At 41.7% G+C, this 16,637-nt stretch overlaps 1 protein-coding gene across 5 annotated transcripts in view; it reads left to right on the top strand.

Moving 5' to 3' along the window:
• The window catches only part of SYTL2 (synaptotagmin like 2), a 61,195-nt gene that overhangs the window by 14,164 nt on the left and 30,394 nt on the right, over positions 1 to 16,637 (top strand). For all 5 annotated transcript variants that reach the window (XM_064441458.1, XM_064441455.1, XM_064441459.1 and 2 more), the window contains exons 2-3: positions 2,345 to 2,772; positions 15,126 to 15,274. In XM_064441458.1, the coding sequence (XP_064297528.1) occupies positions 2,672 to 2,772; positions 15,126 to 15,274 (250 nt within the window). In that variant the 5' untranslated portion in view covers positions 2,345 to 2,671. The remainder of the gene's footprint in view (positions 1 to 2,344; positions 2,773 to 15,125; positions 15,275 to 16,637) is intronic.

Genomic DNA, 16,637 nt, shown 5'->3' with positions numbered 1-16,637 from the left:
TGTTATAATCAGAGATTGAGTTTCCCTTTCAGTAGGGCCAGTGCCAATATCTTGTTTTAATCTCCTGGTTGAACTCTGTGGCCATGGGAGCAAGTGCAATGACTCGTTGAATGATTTTTAGTGCTCATTAGACCAATAGGATGTCAGCGTCCTGCCTGCCGGCTGGCAGTGTCAGATTGCAAGGGCCTAAGGCAGACACACGTGCACCTAGAGGGTTGTGATGGCAGCTGCCTAAGAGAGACCCATCCATAACTACATCTGCTTCTCTTCTGTCTCTTACCAGGTTTGTCACTAGGGATGCTTCTGAGGCTTACATTAAATTCAAGCTATTTATTTCTTTTTCTCTGGCTTTGTTACATCCATGGTGCTGTAACCCTGAGGCACTAAGAGACTCGGCTCTAGATATAGCTGAATCCCTGCCTTAACCCCCTTTTTTATCCCTCTGAGATTTTTTTGAAGAGGTTTATGTCTTTGCTTGGATTGCCTTGTAAGTGAATAGTCCTCTGGAACCATGGCCTATAAAACAGAGGCAAAACAGTATTTTAAATTGCTGCTTGTAAATGCAGTTTTGTTTGGATAAAGCTGTGAGGTTCATGTTACCGCCGGACTTCTCATTCCACATACTCAAGATGGTTATGAAGAAATTATTTCACATTTATTCCATATGTTTTGTAGGACAGTGATTGGACCTACATGCACTTGTATTCCTGACATAATTATACACTATTAGTGGTAAAATGCTACGGGTGAATGTTACATTTGTCTTGTAAGTTAAGTTGTATTGTAGCCTATGGCAACCATAGATACTTTGACTTTCCTTCCCAAAGCGGAGGCTGGTACAAAGGAAAGGGAAATGACTCAAACGGTTCCCTTCCTCTTGACCTCAAGGTAAGGAGTCAGAACAATGCAGCAGTTCTGACTCCATCTAGCAGCTAGCAGCAGCTTCTAGAAAGTTTAAAAGGTTTACTGTAAGAAACCTGACTTTGCAAACCTGGTATCTGACCTTTCAGTGAGGAGTTCTGGGGAAAAGAGTAATTGGGTCAAAAGTCTATTAGAGAATTCCTATTTGATTCTCAGGAGATGATATCTTAAACCTGTTGCTTTTAGTTCTAAGTAGCATGTGAGAAGCTTTTATGAGCAATACACATCTTTGTTACCAATAGAAGACAAAATCCTGCAGAAAGAGGCATTGCACCAATTTGAGAACGTGCTCCCAAAATCTTGAACTGGAGCGTACACGTTCCCAGCCTCCTCCCGCCTCACTGATGCAACGTGTTACATCTGGCAGGGTTCTGATGCCTTCCTTGGGGGTTTTCCTCCAGGGCTTGTGGTGCCTGCTGCCTTTCTGATCTCCTGAAAGGAGAAAGAAGTCTTTGAAGACTTGGAGTGGGAAGACAGGTGCAGAGGGCAATACACACCATTTGGTAGGAGTGGAGTAGGGTCCAAAAGTTCAATGGCTTGTCCTAATGGGATGGTTCTTTTGTTCTGTTTGGCTGATGACTTTCCAGAAATGGTGTCCTAGAAATGTGCCAATGATAAGTAAAGCAGCATGGCAAGCTCGCGAGTTTTAGCCCAAGAGGTTGCTTTTTTTTTCCCTTTCTCTTCTGTTCCTGGAGTTCAGGCAATCTTTCTTTAAATAAATAAAATCCAGCTTCTAGCCTGTGTGAAGAAAGTTCATGGACGTGATCCAAATCTATGCTGGCAGAAGGTGAACCCCGCGGAGGCATGTTGGGCTGCCTCACTCTGTCCGCTGCTTTGCTGTGAATCAGGGCTGCAAGCAGCAGTGGATTTGCCTGCTGAGAGATCTGGCTCTTGTCTGTCCGTGTATGACAGCCATAGACACAGATTTCATGTGTGCTCTTGAGTATAATGTCAATACTTGTGACTACATGTTTGAGTTTTTCTTTGTCTTTTTTTTTTTTTTCTTTATACACTTTAAAAGAATGTGATAAGTGTTACGTTTTGGGGGGAGTTTGGTTAAGGTTTTTTTGCTTGGGTCGTTTTTGTTTTTTTGTGTTGGGTTTTTTTTTTTTGCCTTGCCCCTCCTCAAACTGTTCTGCAGGCTTAAAGGACAAATTGAAATGCACTTATTTTAAAATCTATGATTTAAATGACACTTGATTCTGTGTTTTAGGGTGTGAGTTGTGCTGGAAAAGGAATATAATTTCATGGCCACCTTGTTCAGGAGGTCTGTAAAACAGGTTTGACTTGCAGTGACCACTTGAACTTCAGAAAGTAGTTTAATCACAGTGGAAAACTTGTTTCTTTTAATTAAAAATGCATACGTAATCTACTTCCCTGATCCCTGATGTTACAGTTTGTTCTTCCTTGTCTCATTATTTAGGGGATGTTTCGCTTGTTCTTAAACACTGGATATGCTGGCTCAATGAACTGTTACTCCAGGAAGCAGAGCTGAAAGGACAAGCTGAGAAGACATTGTTACGGTGGCAAGCAGGAATGCAATGCTTTCCCAAAAGTCTCTCATCTAGGGAAGCATGCACATGCTCTACTGCAAGAAGGCAACATCTGGGGCTCTTTAAACCACTGAGAGTAACCTCATCCAACTTTCTCGGTGCCTGCTGAAAAAGTCTTCTATCTTTAAAGCAGACTACAAGACTATCCTCCTCAGAAGGGTTCAAGATCTTCCTGGACACTTTACACACGCAACAAGATGATTGACCTAAGCTTCCTTACAGAGGAGGAACAAGAGGCGATAATGAAGGTGCTGCAACGGGATGCGGAGCTTAAAAGAGCTGAAGAAGAGAGAGTCAGGTAAGACATCTAGTGCCCTCGGTTGTCCTGGGAATACCTACATTGTTCACATACTGAGTTACTCAGAGCATAGGAGTAGTTAAAAACAGTTGTTGCTGAGGGCCCTGTATTGCACAGTATATGCGGTTTGGAGATTTTTACTCTGGACTAGGTTTAGCATAGTCTCTGGCTCTACCACGCAAATGATTTATTACTGGCCAAAAGAGCAGCTGTTGATCTGGACCCTTACAATTCCCTAAGGGGCCAAGCACACCTGGTACGCATCTGGCTCAATATGCTTCTGGCTTGATTTCCTCAGAAAAGGGTTCAGTTTGTAAGTATCAAAACCTCTGCAAACTGAACTACTGCATAGTAAGTTGGGGATTTGATTCAAAAGGAGCACTATGAACCCAAACAAACAAAAAAGTTGGTATGGATGCAGTCAGCAATATGTCTGATGAAGTTATACCTCAAATATGTAGAGCATTGGTGCTGCGGTGCAGAGGAGGAGGTACCAACACTATGCTCCATTGCCAAGAGAAGTCCTTGCAACCCAGGGCTAAAGCAGAAAATTGCTCCCTGTTTTCTTTGTGGTGTCTCAGACAGAGCAATGCGTTGTTTTTCTTGAGTGCTTTGTGTGCTGGGAGGTTTTCCTAGAGGTACTATTAGGGTAACTGCCACGAATAGACACGTATGCATGGAAAGCACCATTGTCCAGATGACTTCTCTGTGAGAAAGCCATCCACACAAGTACAAATAGCAGTCGAACAGTGGTTTCAGCAGATACAGGTAGGCATCTGCTCAAGAATGAGGATTTTAGTAGTCAGGCATCTTTTCAGTGTGAAGGAAAATATCCATTACACGGTACACAAAATGACAAGTGGCTGAACAATGGAAAAAGGAGCCTCAGATGCCGAAAGGTCAAAGTGCTGTAGCATAAACAGATGTCTACAGGTCTCTGCTGAGGCAGGATTTTCTCTCACTGAATCAGTAATCTTCTGTAGGATTCTTTCTCACTGTGATGTTCCTCATGAAGACATGTATTTTGAAATTATTCCAACCACGATGCAAGTGTGATGCTTTTCTTCTGCTGAGAATTTTTTTTTTTTTAGCCAATGCCCTCCATGTAGGCATACCCTACCCTGCAAATGAAGCAGCAGTGTTCTTTTTGCTGAGCATGCTTGTGCAGCCTTGAGGTCGTTTGGTCAGCATGTGGTCAGCATGTTGTTGAGTTATTCTTCTTGTTCCTTTCAGTGTAAAAGCAATAAAGGACAAATCAATAGCTTCTCATGGTTAAAAAGTCTTCTCCTTTCAAGGGGTTTGTTTCACTGAAGGCTGAAGGTAAAACCACAGCAGCCAATGTTCCCAATTTTTTCCCCCCACTATCTTATTGCAACCTGAGGAGGAGAGGTTTTCACCACAGTTTTGTTTCCTGCTTCAAAAAGCAGAAAACTGACTTTGCCGTACCCGAATGGGCATTTTCTTTTCTTTACTCTAGGTAGAAAAATTCTGGCTTTAGTTTTGGAATGGTATAACAGTGCCAGGTCTGAAAGTGCTCAGGGAAAGTAATTGTAGATGTGAGTTTGAAAACAGTATCTGGGGAAAGGAACTCTTCCTGGAACAGAAAATCAAAAAAACCACTCTCAGTAGTTGTCTGAAAGGGCTGTCGACAAGTATTTTTGTCTGTATAACTTCACTTTTGCCATTTGTAATTCTAGTTCAAGAGGGTGTGGTGGAAAATGCAAGGGACTGCAGGTTGTAGCAGCCTGTAATCAGCATGTTTGTTTCTACAATAAAATGTCTCTTCTGGTTTCTGAATATTATAACTTCTGAAAAGCTGGAAGTTTACATCTGAAACTAATTTTTCTGCATAGATGTGGCACGTGGAGCTTGCTTGATATATATTATATATTAAAACACCCCCTGAAATATATCTCCAGCAAATAAGATATATATTTTAGTTTGAATTCTACAGCCTTGCACACCTGGAAGATTCCAAGAGCAGGGATCCAATGTCATCGTACAAACATCACACCCCGACAAAGTGTTGTTTGTATGTGTATATAATGGAAGTCTTTTAACATGATCTTTTTCCCTCCAGAAGAAATTCTGAGGTTTGAAGTGTGTTCTAATAATCTGTGCCCTGTTCCTGGAACGTGGACAAACCGGTAACATGACAGAATCCTCTTTGAGCAACCCCCTAGTGGAATTTTACAAATCACCTGATGAAGTCCCTTCTCTGCTAACAGCTCCTAATATTGCTTATATGTAGTAAAACTGTGCTAATTAGACCAGCCCACGCAGCCTCCTTAGACAAGTCTGCTTTAATTTCATTTGTTGAGTGCTGTAATAGGTGTTTGCCCCATCCTGTGGCTCCTCCTGTGTTGGTCTGAATCAGGCTGGTAGTTTTAAGGACAGCACCGTTTTGGGAACAGCATGCCTGCTTCCCTCTTTGACCTTTGCTGAGGCCTCTCCCAAAGGAAAGGGGATATTGATGCTTTCTTCTCGTGGGCAAAAGGGTGACAATGAAATCTCAGATGACAAGAGGGTGCGATGCAAGGAAGTCAAGAGAAATCGCATCCTTTTTTTTAAGCCCAGGGCAAGAAGATGCTTCTTTCTGCTTCATTACCCCAGGAGCCGCTGTCAGCCCCTGAATGACAGTGTTGCTGAGGAGGGGAAAGCCAGCATAAAATCGAAGAGCTGCATGACAGCTTGTCAAGACTAGAAGCTGTTTTTCATCATATTGTTGAGTTTTTGTTATTGCTGTTGTCCTTATGTCCATCCAGAAATCTCTGACAGACCCTGCTCTAGCTGGGTTTCGGGTATTGAACAAATGAGTGGACTGAGCACATAAGTGCGCTTCCTGGCGGTAGCTTCAACATAGCCCCCAACTCTTTTTACAGTTGCGTAGTTCAGAATTAATATCGATTCAGGACCTTTCTGGAGACAGTAACGTGGAACAGAAATATATCTGAAATTCTGGTTTGTGGTTGGGTGATTCTCTGTGGTGGAATGGCTGGCCCCCGGCACCAGGGTGTCTGAGGCCGAAAACTCTTGTGGTTGCCTTTGCGACAGGGTTCCCTGCTGCGGCTATTGGCCCTTCCCAGCAGAACCTCCTGGCAATGCTCTTGTGGGCTGTGCTTGGGGTTGTTTGCTCCTTGTGTGAACTGAAGGAGGCTAACGATAGGGAAGTTCTGACGTGGAGTTGTTTGTGTGGTGGGCGGTGACCGCCGTGTGCCAAACCCTTTTAATATAAACATTGGTGTGGCAAGGCAAAAAAAGAGAGTTTCAGGGGTCTGATTCTGCTGAGTGCTCCGTACACTTAACCTTTCTCATAGTGTGCAGTGGGAGTGGTGTGGCTGTTGAAACCCTAGTGTAAATGGTTTTTTGATTCTGGTCAGCTTTAACTGATATTCTTTTCCGTCACTTTTCATGGCAGTTTTCCTTATATTGTAGACTGTCGGAAGGCAGGCTTTTTTTGTGTTGTTTTTTGTTTCTTAGGATGGGATATATTTAAGGTATTGGGGTGAGCTGGATATTGGTATTGGGGGAACTGGACTTACCACTGTAGCATGAAAATGACGTTCAATGACCGTCACCAGAATACAGTCTTAAAATCTTCATAAAATGCTTTTCTGTTAGATGTAACAGTTTTGAGGGTGTGCTTAACAGAGGCAAGGTTCTTGGTGGAGGTGGTTTTGAACATGGGTGCCAGTTCAAGTTTAAAGGGCTGACTGAAGACAGAAGAGTTTAAAGATGCAGTCTTAGAGGTGCTGTCAAAGCTAACCTTCTCATTTCTGAAAAGAATTACCCATTTTTCCTACTCTGCCTCCAGGGAATTTCTTCCAAACATTCTAGAAATTTTGAAAATGTGTTCCAGTATCCGCTCAAATGATTGTGGCAGCTCGGCAGTGTCCGTGTAGTTAGGTAACTAGGCATTAATTATAACTTCGTAATTTTGAAGTATCACTTTCTCATTGACATACAATACCTATGGACTCTTTCTAAAGCTAAATCTCTGCAAAAATATTAACTTTACCAGTTGTCCACCCCTTTTTTTCTTATAAATTCCTTAATATATATTCATTTGCACTACTTCATGATAAGAGTTTGGGCATCTGTAAATGAATGGAAGAGGTGTGGCTGACAGGCACATCAAGAGTACAGTATGTCTGTATGTGCTCTGCATTCTGTCCTAACCAGGGAACAGAATGGCACTTTGTGTGTCTAACTGAGGCTGGCCATCATCCCTTCTGATCCATGCTGAATTTGTTTGAAAGCTTGCTTGAGCTCTAGATCAGGGGTGCCACAAATAACAATAACTTTCTGTAAGTTTAGAGCTAAAGATCTGTTAACATCTGGTCAGAGCATCCCCTCTAGCAACATAATTCTGAGGTTCTTCTCAGGGTACTGATGTTAGCCTTAACTGGTGGATTCAAATTAGTCTAGTAAGAAGCAAGTACAACTAGTAGGAAAATAAAGCCTACAATTCTTGTGGAACTGATTTTAAAAACACATTAAAAAAACCATTAAACTTGCCTTGTGGCGTATTTAATTACTGCATTTTTAGGTCATACATTTGTGTTAACATGGAGCTTGCTTACAATGTGAGCAAAGCTTTTTAATCCAAAATTAACTCTACCCTTAGTGATAAAAAGGTCTCTGTAGGTTGATTTATTGTAAGAGACCAAGAATTAGGTGTCTTGAACTCTTCTGCTGAAAATTCAGAGAAATCTTAGTATCTGTATCTTGTCAAATACAGAATCTGCTCTCACACACTGCTCAGACATATTATAGGAGAAATAGAAATTGTTACATGATTATTAATTGAAACTCATGCTACTTTTATAACCAGTTCTAAAATCATATACCTGTGTCTAGTGGTTGTACCAGGGCCTTCTGATTAACCCTTAACTTGGAGATTGCCTTCAGCCAAATCAGGGACATAGTTTAAAAATGGCTGGCTTGTTTTGGGGATTTTTTGGGGGGTGGGTTTTTTTTTGTTTGGTTTTCTTTTTGTTGTGTGTGTGTTTTCTAAATGCTTGGTTTAATGTGGTAATGGGGCAGGATTTCTGAGACATTTTGCAGTAATCAAAGTATCAAGTGGCACTCACAGTTGCTGATTTCTTGGCTATGTAAGTACCTAAATACACCCAAATGGGAACAGTCCTTTCCAGTGCGCCTGTCCGGGCAGAAAAGGATAGACTCATGTCTTCTGGATTAATTCACCCTTATGGACATGGCTTAGCACGAAATGTGGCTTTCCAAATACAGTGACTCTTCAGGAACCAGAGCAATTTTATTCCCTAGCAAAATGAGCATGCCATTATTTATCCTTTTTAAACAAAGCAAACTGACATAAGAATGACTGTGGGTTTGGTGTGGAGGTTCGGTGTTGCTCCCTAGAGATATATTAAAAAAGAACAACAACCCAAACCAAAAAAAAAACAAACCCAAACCAACCAAACAAAACATCCCCCCAAAGCCAAAACAAAAAACACACAAAACAAAGCTACCCTATTCTGAGTGAACTCCTTTTTTGCCTAAGTCTCCATTTGTCACTGGACAAAAAAAACCAAAGAGGGGTATATATCCTCCAGAAAGCTTTTCTGCATCCCCCGTGATTTCTGCCAAGTTCATCAGACTAAAGTAACAGTGAACTACCTTGGTCTCAGCCCGCCTTGTGAAGAGCCAGTAAGAAAAGCAGGACTCTTCATCTTAATCTGGTGAGATAAGGTTAAGGTTAAGGAAGAGACCCTACTGACTGGTCTGGGTAATAGACATGGCATTGGACTGTACTGGGAACCGGGCTGATACCTTTTCTTCCCAGTATTGATAGTACCTTGCCTACTAGCAGATGGATTATTTGACTGGATGGTGGTTGTTTGGAACAGCTAGTGAAGCAGGGTGGATGGAGCTTATTTTGTATGGTAGAAAAGTGTGCATAATCTTAAGGGGAAAAAGTGGATACTAATAAGGTTTTTTAACCTCTAAATTGAGTAATTCCTCAGTAAGTATAGCTTTCCCTACAGTACAAAAAACTTCTCAGTAATATCTCTTTATCATGTTTGTGCCCGGGACTGTGTTGTATTATTGAGAGGCAAACTGAAGCCTTTGTCTTCAGAGTAGATTAGTCTTGATTTGTGGCTCTCCTGAAATCTTAAAATGCAACCTATTCCTTAGCACAGCATCAATTTCTTGGTGATGCCTGTGCTGGTAGTGTGAAGAAAGCCATGATGCAGGCCCTTCTGCTCACTTAAAGTTGCTTGTATGTGTTCTGTGGGTTGTCGTTTGTTCAGGGCTGTTCTTAGACTTTGTACACCTACTTTAAAGCCTATGATGTTCTGGGAACACTCTGAGCAGAACCTGTTAGCAAATGCATGTACTTTCTAGCAATCCTTCGTCCCCAGAATCAAGTTGTCTTATACTGCTGTCCAGGCTGACTCAAATAGCACAGGTGTATTGTCACAGGATAGTTGTTCCTTTGCTGTGAAGGATCCGTTGTTTGTTTTTGGTTTTTTTTTTTTTTTCCCATGGCAGGTTTACCTGGGTTGTGTGTGAAGACGGAGGGGAGGCCATTGGGGAGCCTCTATGCAAATCCTTTAAAACAAGCAGACAAACTAAACAGCGGAAGGCTGTTAGAGAAATAAAACAAGTGGAAGCTAACAAAAACTGTGAAGGCTGACAGACCTTAAAGGTCATCTACCTCCTGTACTCTGTAACCTCAACAGTCTTGCTGCAGACTTCCTGAATGGAATGAAGTTAAGCTTCCATATAGTAAGAAATGCCAAAACAAACCTACATATTCTGTGTGTCTGCCTAGGGAGTGTCTAATTCATAACATATTACTTGTAAAATGAAGCTTACTTCAAACTTGACAGTGCAACTCCTAATAGGAGAATAAGTCTGAGTGCTAACTATATCTAGTTAGTAGAAAAACATATAAAAATTAAGGACCCAGTCTTCAGTGCAGAATGTATTTTAAATGAAATACGGGGACAACAAGCCAGCCTGATGTCCCACATGTGGCCATCTTGGGGAGAAATGATGTGTAGCAGGGTTAAACTGGCCAGTGTGTTTCACAGACACTTGCTCAGCACAGAAGTAGGGATGATAGTTTTGTTTCCAGATTCTGGTGGAGACCATCTTTCAACAAGGAACAGAGCTGCCTGCTTTTACTTCTTCCTCTCCAAAATCAGTTGACTTGTCTCACACCTACGAGCACGTAAATCATTCATTCTAATGCCCCAGGCCTGGATGTGCTTCTGGCTTCAGAATAAATATCAGTTTGTCTTGTTAGTCATCAAGACTTGTGCTGACTGCTGCCTAGTTAGTTCTCCAAGGATCCAAAAGCAAGATGCTAGGTGAGATTAATTCATCAGGGTATTGTTAGTAGAGCTAACACACCCAGGCTTCTGAGTAGGCATAAAAAGGAAGAACATGCACGACTACAAACGGAACTACATTGCCTTTTTCTCATGTCTCCACCTACTTCTACCTACCCATAACCTTGTTATCCAAAGAGACCCCAAAGGCAAGAATTAAAGAGGTGTTGCTGATGAGGTATCATGATGACAAGGATGGGGAAACATTGCATAACCCCATTGGTTTGCTTTTATTCTTCCTAGTATAGTTGTCAACCGGTTTAAAAAAAAATCAGTTACCATTTGATTGGCTTAAGTAATAAAGCAATATAATTTTAAAGTCGTATGTGTGCAGCTACCATGCAAAAGGAATAATCCACATTCTCAACTCAGGACTGCCCAGTTATAAATGTTTTGGGTGTAGTTCTCTAACAAAGAACAGACTTTTTTTCTACACTTTATCTAGATATGTGCAGACTAAAGAGGCATGCTTATGCAAAGTGGAATGTTTAAACAGTTACTCCTTTTGCCTTGTAAAGGTTTTATGGCTGTTACCCACTCAAAGAAGAAGAAAAAGTCTAATCTGCAAGCCTGACACTTACTAGTGTCAGTTAGTCTGGTCTAATATCCTTTTATTCCTGTTCTTGCATGAGTGATACTACAAAAAGTTTCTTGTCTGTGTTTGGAAGGTGACCCAGAACCTAAATCCTTTACTGTCTTTTTGTTGGTCTGAGGTTTGTTGTTTTGCTTGCAGCAAATAGGAGTGAGGATAAATTCCTCAAAAGTCTCTCTTGTTCCACCTTCTCCAATCATTTGGTGTTTCATTTACAAAGTGAATTTGTAGATAAGGTGATGGTATCAGGTTTTAAAAAGCCTTTACTTTGCCACCAGTCACTGGGGTGCTTTTTTTTCAGTGTTCAGAACAGGGTGTGTGAGACACTAATGAATCTGTCTCTCTGAGCCAAACATAGACACTGACTTAAAAGCTTCTTAGTCTGTCACAAGAAATTCCAGAATGTGCTGGCACCACACAGACTCTGTCTGAAAAACTCAGTTTAAGCTGATTGTGGAATAAGACAATAAAATAAGTTAAGATGTCAGTTGTCACATCTTGCAAATTCTGTGGTGGTTTGTAATATGGACTGTGAATAAGGGGAGTACAGGGGAAGCAATTAAGAGACACTGTGGAGGTGTAGCTGAACAGTTCTAGATATCGGTATGCATTGCTAGATACTGTTGTTTCAAAAAAAGAAACAGAAGTAATCTCTTCACCCTAACATGCAATGAGCTATTACACTGGCCTACAAAGCATAAGATAACCCATTCTGGATTTGCTGATAGGAAGGTTGACAGGGACTGATTATATCAGAGCAGATTTCCTGCCTTGCAGTGGTACCATGTGATTTAGCCCTCTGACCTTCATCAGATGCGGTGGGGAGAAACAACCCAATTAACACACGTGTAGATCTTCTGTTTGCCTGCAGAGTACCTGACAGTTGCTTTGTATGCCCGTTCAGTGTAATTCTGCACGTACTTAATGCCCTGGTGGGGTGAAAAATTTGTCATCTTGCCGTCAAAAATGTTTCACCTAGGCAGAGTGGAAAAATGGTATTAAGTAATGGGGAAACTCGGGCTTATTTTAAAAGCGGATTTTTGAGTGAATTCCTTTTAACTATGTACCTTCATTTTGTTGAGTTTAATGCTCCTGTAGAAGAAACAGGTGCTAACTTTATTATAACTTGAGGCTTGAAACTTGCTGTTTCAGTCTGAAAACAGCAACATAGGCTAACTGGCATTTTAACAGCCCACTGAGGGACTCCAGAATACGTGCTTATATCATATGGAAAGCCATTATTGCATTTTCTCCGAATTGCAAACTTGGCAACAGAGCCTGCAATCTGAATCTGAATCTGGATGCCTACTAGTTCTTTGGTCACCAAAAGGAAAATCACATAATAACAACTTGGTTAGCCTTTCTGTTGACTGGGGAGCTGGCGCAGAATCGACTCTTGGCTTCCAATCCTGTTGTGGTGTGCTGAGAGGCGTGTGTAGCAATGGAAAACCATGTCTGCAGTCTGATTTCTCTACAGTTCCTTTCAAGTTAAACCACAATCTAAATCTAATGCCTAGCAGTGAAACAGGCCCACACAGTGCAAGCAGTTTGATATTACTGCTAAGGCCTGCTCATAGGAGAGCATGAGGATTCAAGTAGCATTGTAAGTATTCCCATCTGTAACCTCAGCAGCTGTTTTTGCAACAAGTCTATGATGTGTTGGGGAACATAGGCCTCTTAAAAGCTTTTTTTCCCTGCCAAGACCTAGAACTAACTTTTTCTGATAATTGAATTCTGCTTCTTTATTTGTGGCTGGGGAATGCCTGGGAATAGCTCTATTATTTATGTTGCTCTTAGTTCCCCAAAAGATGGGACTGAGAGGCTAAATACTTCTCGTGAAGAAAGGAGTTGGCCAAGCTAACAAAGGTGAAGTGCTATCAAGGTGAGGAGGGAAGGCAGAAGAAGTAGTTTGCAAGTCAGCTGCTGTGAGTTTCTGTCCTTTCTTACCACACAGGCCCTATCAGCCAGACAGGTCATTAGTGAAGGAAGTACTGGGTAAACGGAGAGCACATTTACGCCTTTGTTAGCAAGCATAATTACCTCCCAAAGTCTAGAAGGCCTGTTGAGCTGATGGAGTTAAGGTACACTAACTTCTGTAGGCAGCAAGCCAGGGGTGGGAGCAAGGTGCCTGACATGTACTTCCAGGCAAAAAGACAGCTGTGTTGGCCCTGGGTGACAACTAAAGAGAGCCTAGAGCCATGACAAATCCATGCCTTTGTCTCTGTCCTGCTTATGTTATGTTAATCGGTCACAGACCCGAGAGTCCAGCAAGCAGGTAAGTAGGCCGACACAGCTGAGGGGCCTGGGATCCTGTCCGCTTCGACAGTGATTTATCTGGCTGAGCTGACTGGGAAAGGGTCTCCTACCGCACCCTGGTTTCAGTGGTTGAACACAAAGGGGAAAGGAATAAGCAGTGTCTGGGTAAAAGGGTTGAATCAAACAGGGTGAGGGCATTGAATACCTGTCCTGTGACTCAGTACCTTCCCGCTGGAGAACCTCCCTTGGCATGTGTTGTCATACTGCCCTGAAGCACTAGCTGGGGTCAGACCTCTGCTGCCCTGCAGGCTGTACAAATAGCTGTAAAGCCAGTCCCTAGCCCTAAGGAGCATCTGTTCTGAGAAGACGAATAACACATGGGAAAGAAGGTGAAAGGGAGAAGCAATCATCTGTGTAAAAAGTTCTTGGATGCTATATTTCCACTGTTTCTGCCAACTGTGTTCTTCAGCTGGCTAAGTAATGAGGAGTTGGCTCATACCTGAGCAATGTATTTGCTTGAGGACAGAAAGAAGCTACTGCTGTGTTCCTGCTCCAACTTGGAAGACCTGCAGCATATGAGAAGCGTGTATTTTGGCTCTTAGACAAGCATAGAGATATAAGCAAAAGGGAGGGCCAAATTTAAACGGCCCAGTAATGCTATGGACTGTTGAATCTTGGCATTAAAAATGCCAGTGGTGACCTCTACTCCTGGCAGCCTCAACTGTGTAGCTGATTTGAGACGGAGAAGTTGTTTATACACCTGGGAGTCACTGACTGTACTTTCAAAAAGAAGTTTAGGTATTCAAGTTCTAGTATAGCTGATGCATTCAAATAAGCTTTTTAATTTCTGCCCATACAAGGGTGAAGGAGAGGTTGAATTATGTGTGAGAATGACCTATCTTAGCGTGAGGGTTCTGACTGGCTCAGTGTCCTTTCTCTGCTGTGAAGGGTTGTCTCTAGTCAATCCTGCGACTGTCATCGCAGCTGCTTGACTGCACTAAAAGTGCCTTCTTCTGAACATATGAGCGGTATAAAACTGGCATGAAACTCCCATTTAAATGCCCCTTCTAACCCAAACCGGTCTATGATAGGTCATCAAGGCTGTGGAAGATAGCACCATCCCACAGCAATGTGGGCTGTGTTTGGCCTTGAAGTCTCTGAGTAACTTGTTTTGATTTCTCCCTTGGGCTCTGCTATTACCTTGTTTGCTGAAGGAAAGGACATAAAGGGAGAAGGCAGATGAAGCCTGACTTAACTCTTTTTTTTCAAATTAAATACTCTTTAAATCTGTGTAGTAACTTTCCTGGTCTGCAGGTTAGTCTCCAGGCCATTTATAAGCATATACCTAACACATTATATGCCTAACAAGGAGAGAGAACATCTTTCAAATTGCACACAGCAACTATTTATTCTGTTAAAGTATGCTTTGTAATAGCAGGGTGACCCTGAAGCCTGAAATCAAATTATTAAAAATTTGCTTCACTGTATCAAAAATGTCTGCAGATGGATACATGCAGATTAATAAGCTGCACAAACTTTTGTTGTTGTTTCTTCCATGTGATGCTGTCTTCCTTTGGAACTCACTGTATTCATATAAGAATTTTTGTGTTACCTGTGGAAAACATGGCACCATCTTTCCAGTGCACTTTTGGAATGTGTGTGTAAAAGTAGTGTCATATGAACAGCCTGAAAAGGCAGTTTCTGAGCCCCAGAACAGCCATGGACTTAATTTTAGCACAGATTTCTTATGCTGCCTTGCTAGTTTATCTCAGTTTTAACCTTGGAAAGCAGGCTGCAGGAGGCAAGAAGTCAAGATCTACAGTTTCTGGAGACTTTTCCAGGGCTGTCTCTGCCTGAGAGTTTATCATAGCAAAGCACTTTTCTTTTTTTAAGAGTTACTTCAGCTGATGCTCTGAGGGTAACACAGCTGAGGCTCTTCCCTTTCCAGCCCATTGTCATCCTTCATAAATAAGCTGATTGACAGGTCAGAAGATGGAAATAGCATGCTGAGACAGTGTTAAAAAAAAACCAAACCAACCCTACAAAACACAATACTCCCCCAACCCCCCCAAAAACCTGACTTTATTGTGTTCACAGATTGTGTGTGTATTTCATTTATGAAATTTTTTTTCCCTCCCCAGGCATTTACCAGAAAAAGTCAAAGATGATGTTCAGCTAAAGAATATGAGTGGGCAGTGGTTTTATGAAGCGAAGTCAAAGAGGCACAGAGATAAGATACATGGAGCAGATATTATTCGAGCTTCCATGCGACGGAAGCCTGCCACTCTTGGTAAGTATTTTGTTATTATTTTCTTTTGGAAAGGCTGACTCTTAGCTAACCTCAGACACTGTTGTCTGTGAAATTCAAGAATAATATTGGTATGTCTACAAACAGAAAATTATGCAAGAGAGATTTCCTATGTAGTTTATGGTGTAAGCTTTCCTTTCTCCCAACACCATGTGTTAAAGAGAATTCTGTGTGATGACTGCTAACGGGGGGACTGTCTTGTGTTTATGTGTAGGACTAAAAGCGCTCTGCACTCCTGGACTGCATTCTCATTCCTGGTTTTGAGGCCCTGTTAGCTACCCTGGGATATGCAAAGAATCAGAGATTGAGGAAATTGCTCTTTAGTATGGATTTCCAAGCTTTTGTGTAATAAGTTTGAGACCTCTGAGGCTTAATTTATTTCTTTATTTTTAAGGAGACCGAAGTTACCTCAAATTGATTTGAAATAGTAGGCACCATGAGCTAGAGTTAGTGATTATAACTACTAAAATGTACTGGGAGCTCTGGCAGCTAGAACTGGCATCCTGCGGCCCCATTACCTTTAAATGCACCCACCATTCCCCACATCACAGTGGGTGCTGTCAAATGATCTATTAGAAATGTTTGTAAAAGCCAACGGTGTTCATTTGCCAGATAACAGCTGCAGACATTAATTTAGCAGAACAGATAGGTAGTAGTATATTGTGTGTAAAAGGAGCAATGTTCATAAGCTTGGTGCTCACTTGATAATAAATATTATACTCTGAAGCTCTTATTTTAAAAACCAACGACAACAGAATGTGGGAAGATAATGCATGGTTTTGTTTGGAGAGAAACAAAACAACAGAGTAGAACATAACAGCGGCTCTACTGGAACAGACCAAAAGCTCATCTCCCCAGCACCCTGCCTCTGAGAGTGCCTGGCAGCATGGGTAGGCTCCAAGGCCAGGCCCAGCCTGCAGCCAATTGCACCTCAGACTTTTCTGAAATAGAGGTGGTATTTCTAGATTATATTTCCCCCATTGATTTGTTCAAGAAGCTCTTTAAAACCATGCTTCTTGACCATTCACCATATCCTGTCACGAGGTCTTTTAAAAATGAATGTTTCCACATAATAAGTGACCATATCCTTTTCTGGTTTTGAACTGATCACCATTAACATCATCCCTGGGAGAGAAAGTGAACAGTTGATCTATATTCACAAAACATATATAATAGAGTATACAGGATTTTATAGGCTTTTGTTTTAAATCTCTCAGCATCTGCCTTTCTAATCTGAAGAGTCCTGTCTGTTTTGTTGTTCTTTGTACAGAAAGTGATTTTTTTTTTTCTTAGAGAAATTGACCCCCATCCCCTCTGAACCTCCTCTAGTTCTACTAAATCCTTT

Source organism: Phalacrocorax carbo, chromosome 1, assembly GCF_963921805.1.
Source record: "Phalacrocorax carbo chromosome 1, bPhaCar2.1, whole genome shotgun sequence".
Taxonomy (NCBI): Eukaryota; Metazoa; Chordata; class Aves; order Suliformes; family Phalacrocoracidae; genus Phalacrocorax; species Phalacrocorax carbo.
Note: the sequence above shows the minus strand (reverse complement) of the source record. Positions and strands in the feature narration are given on the sequence as shown.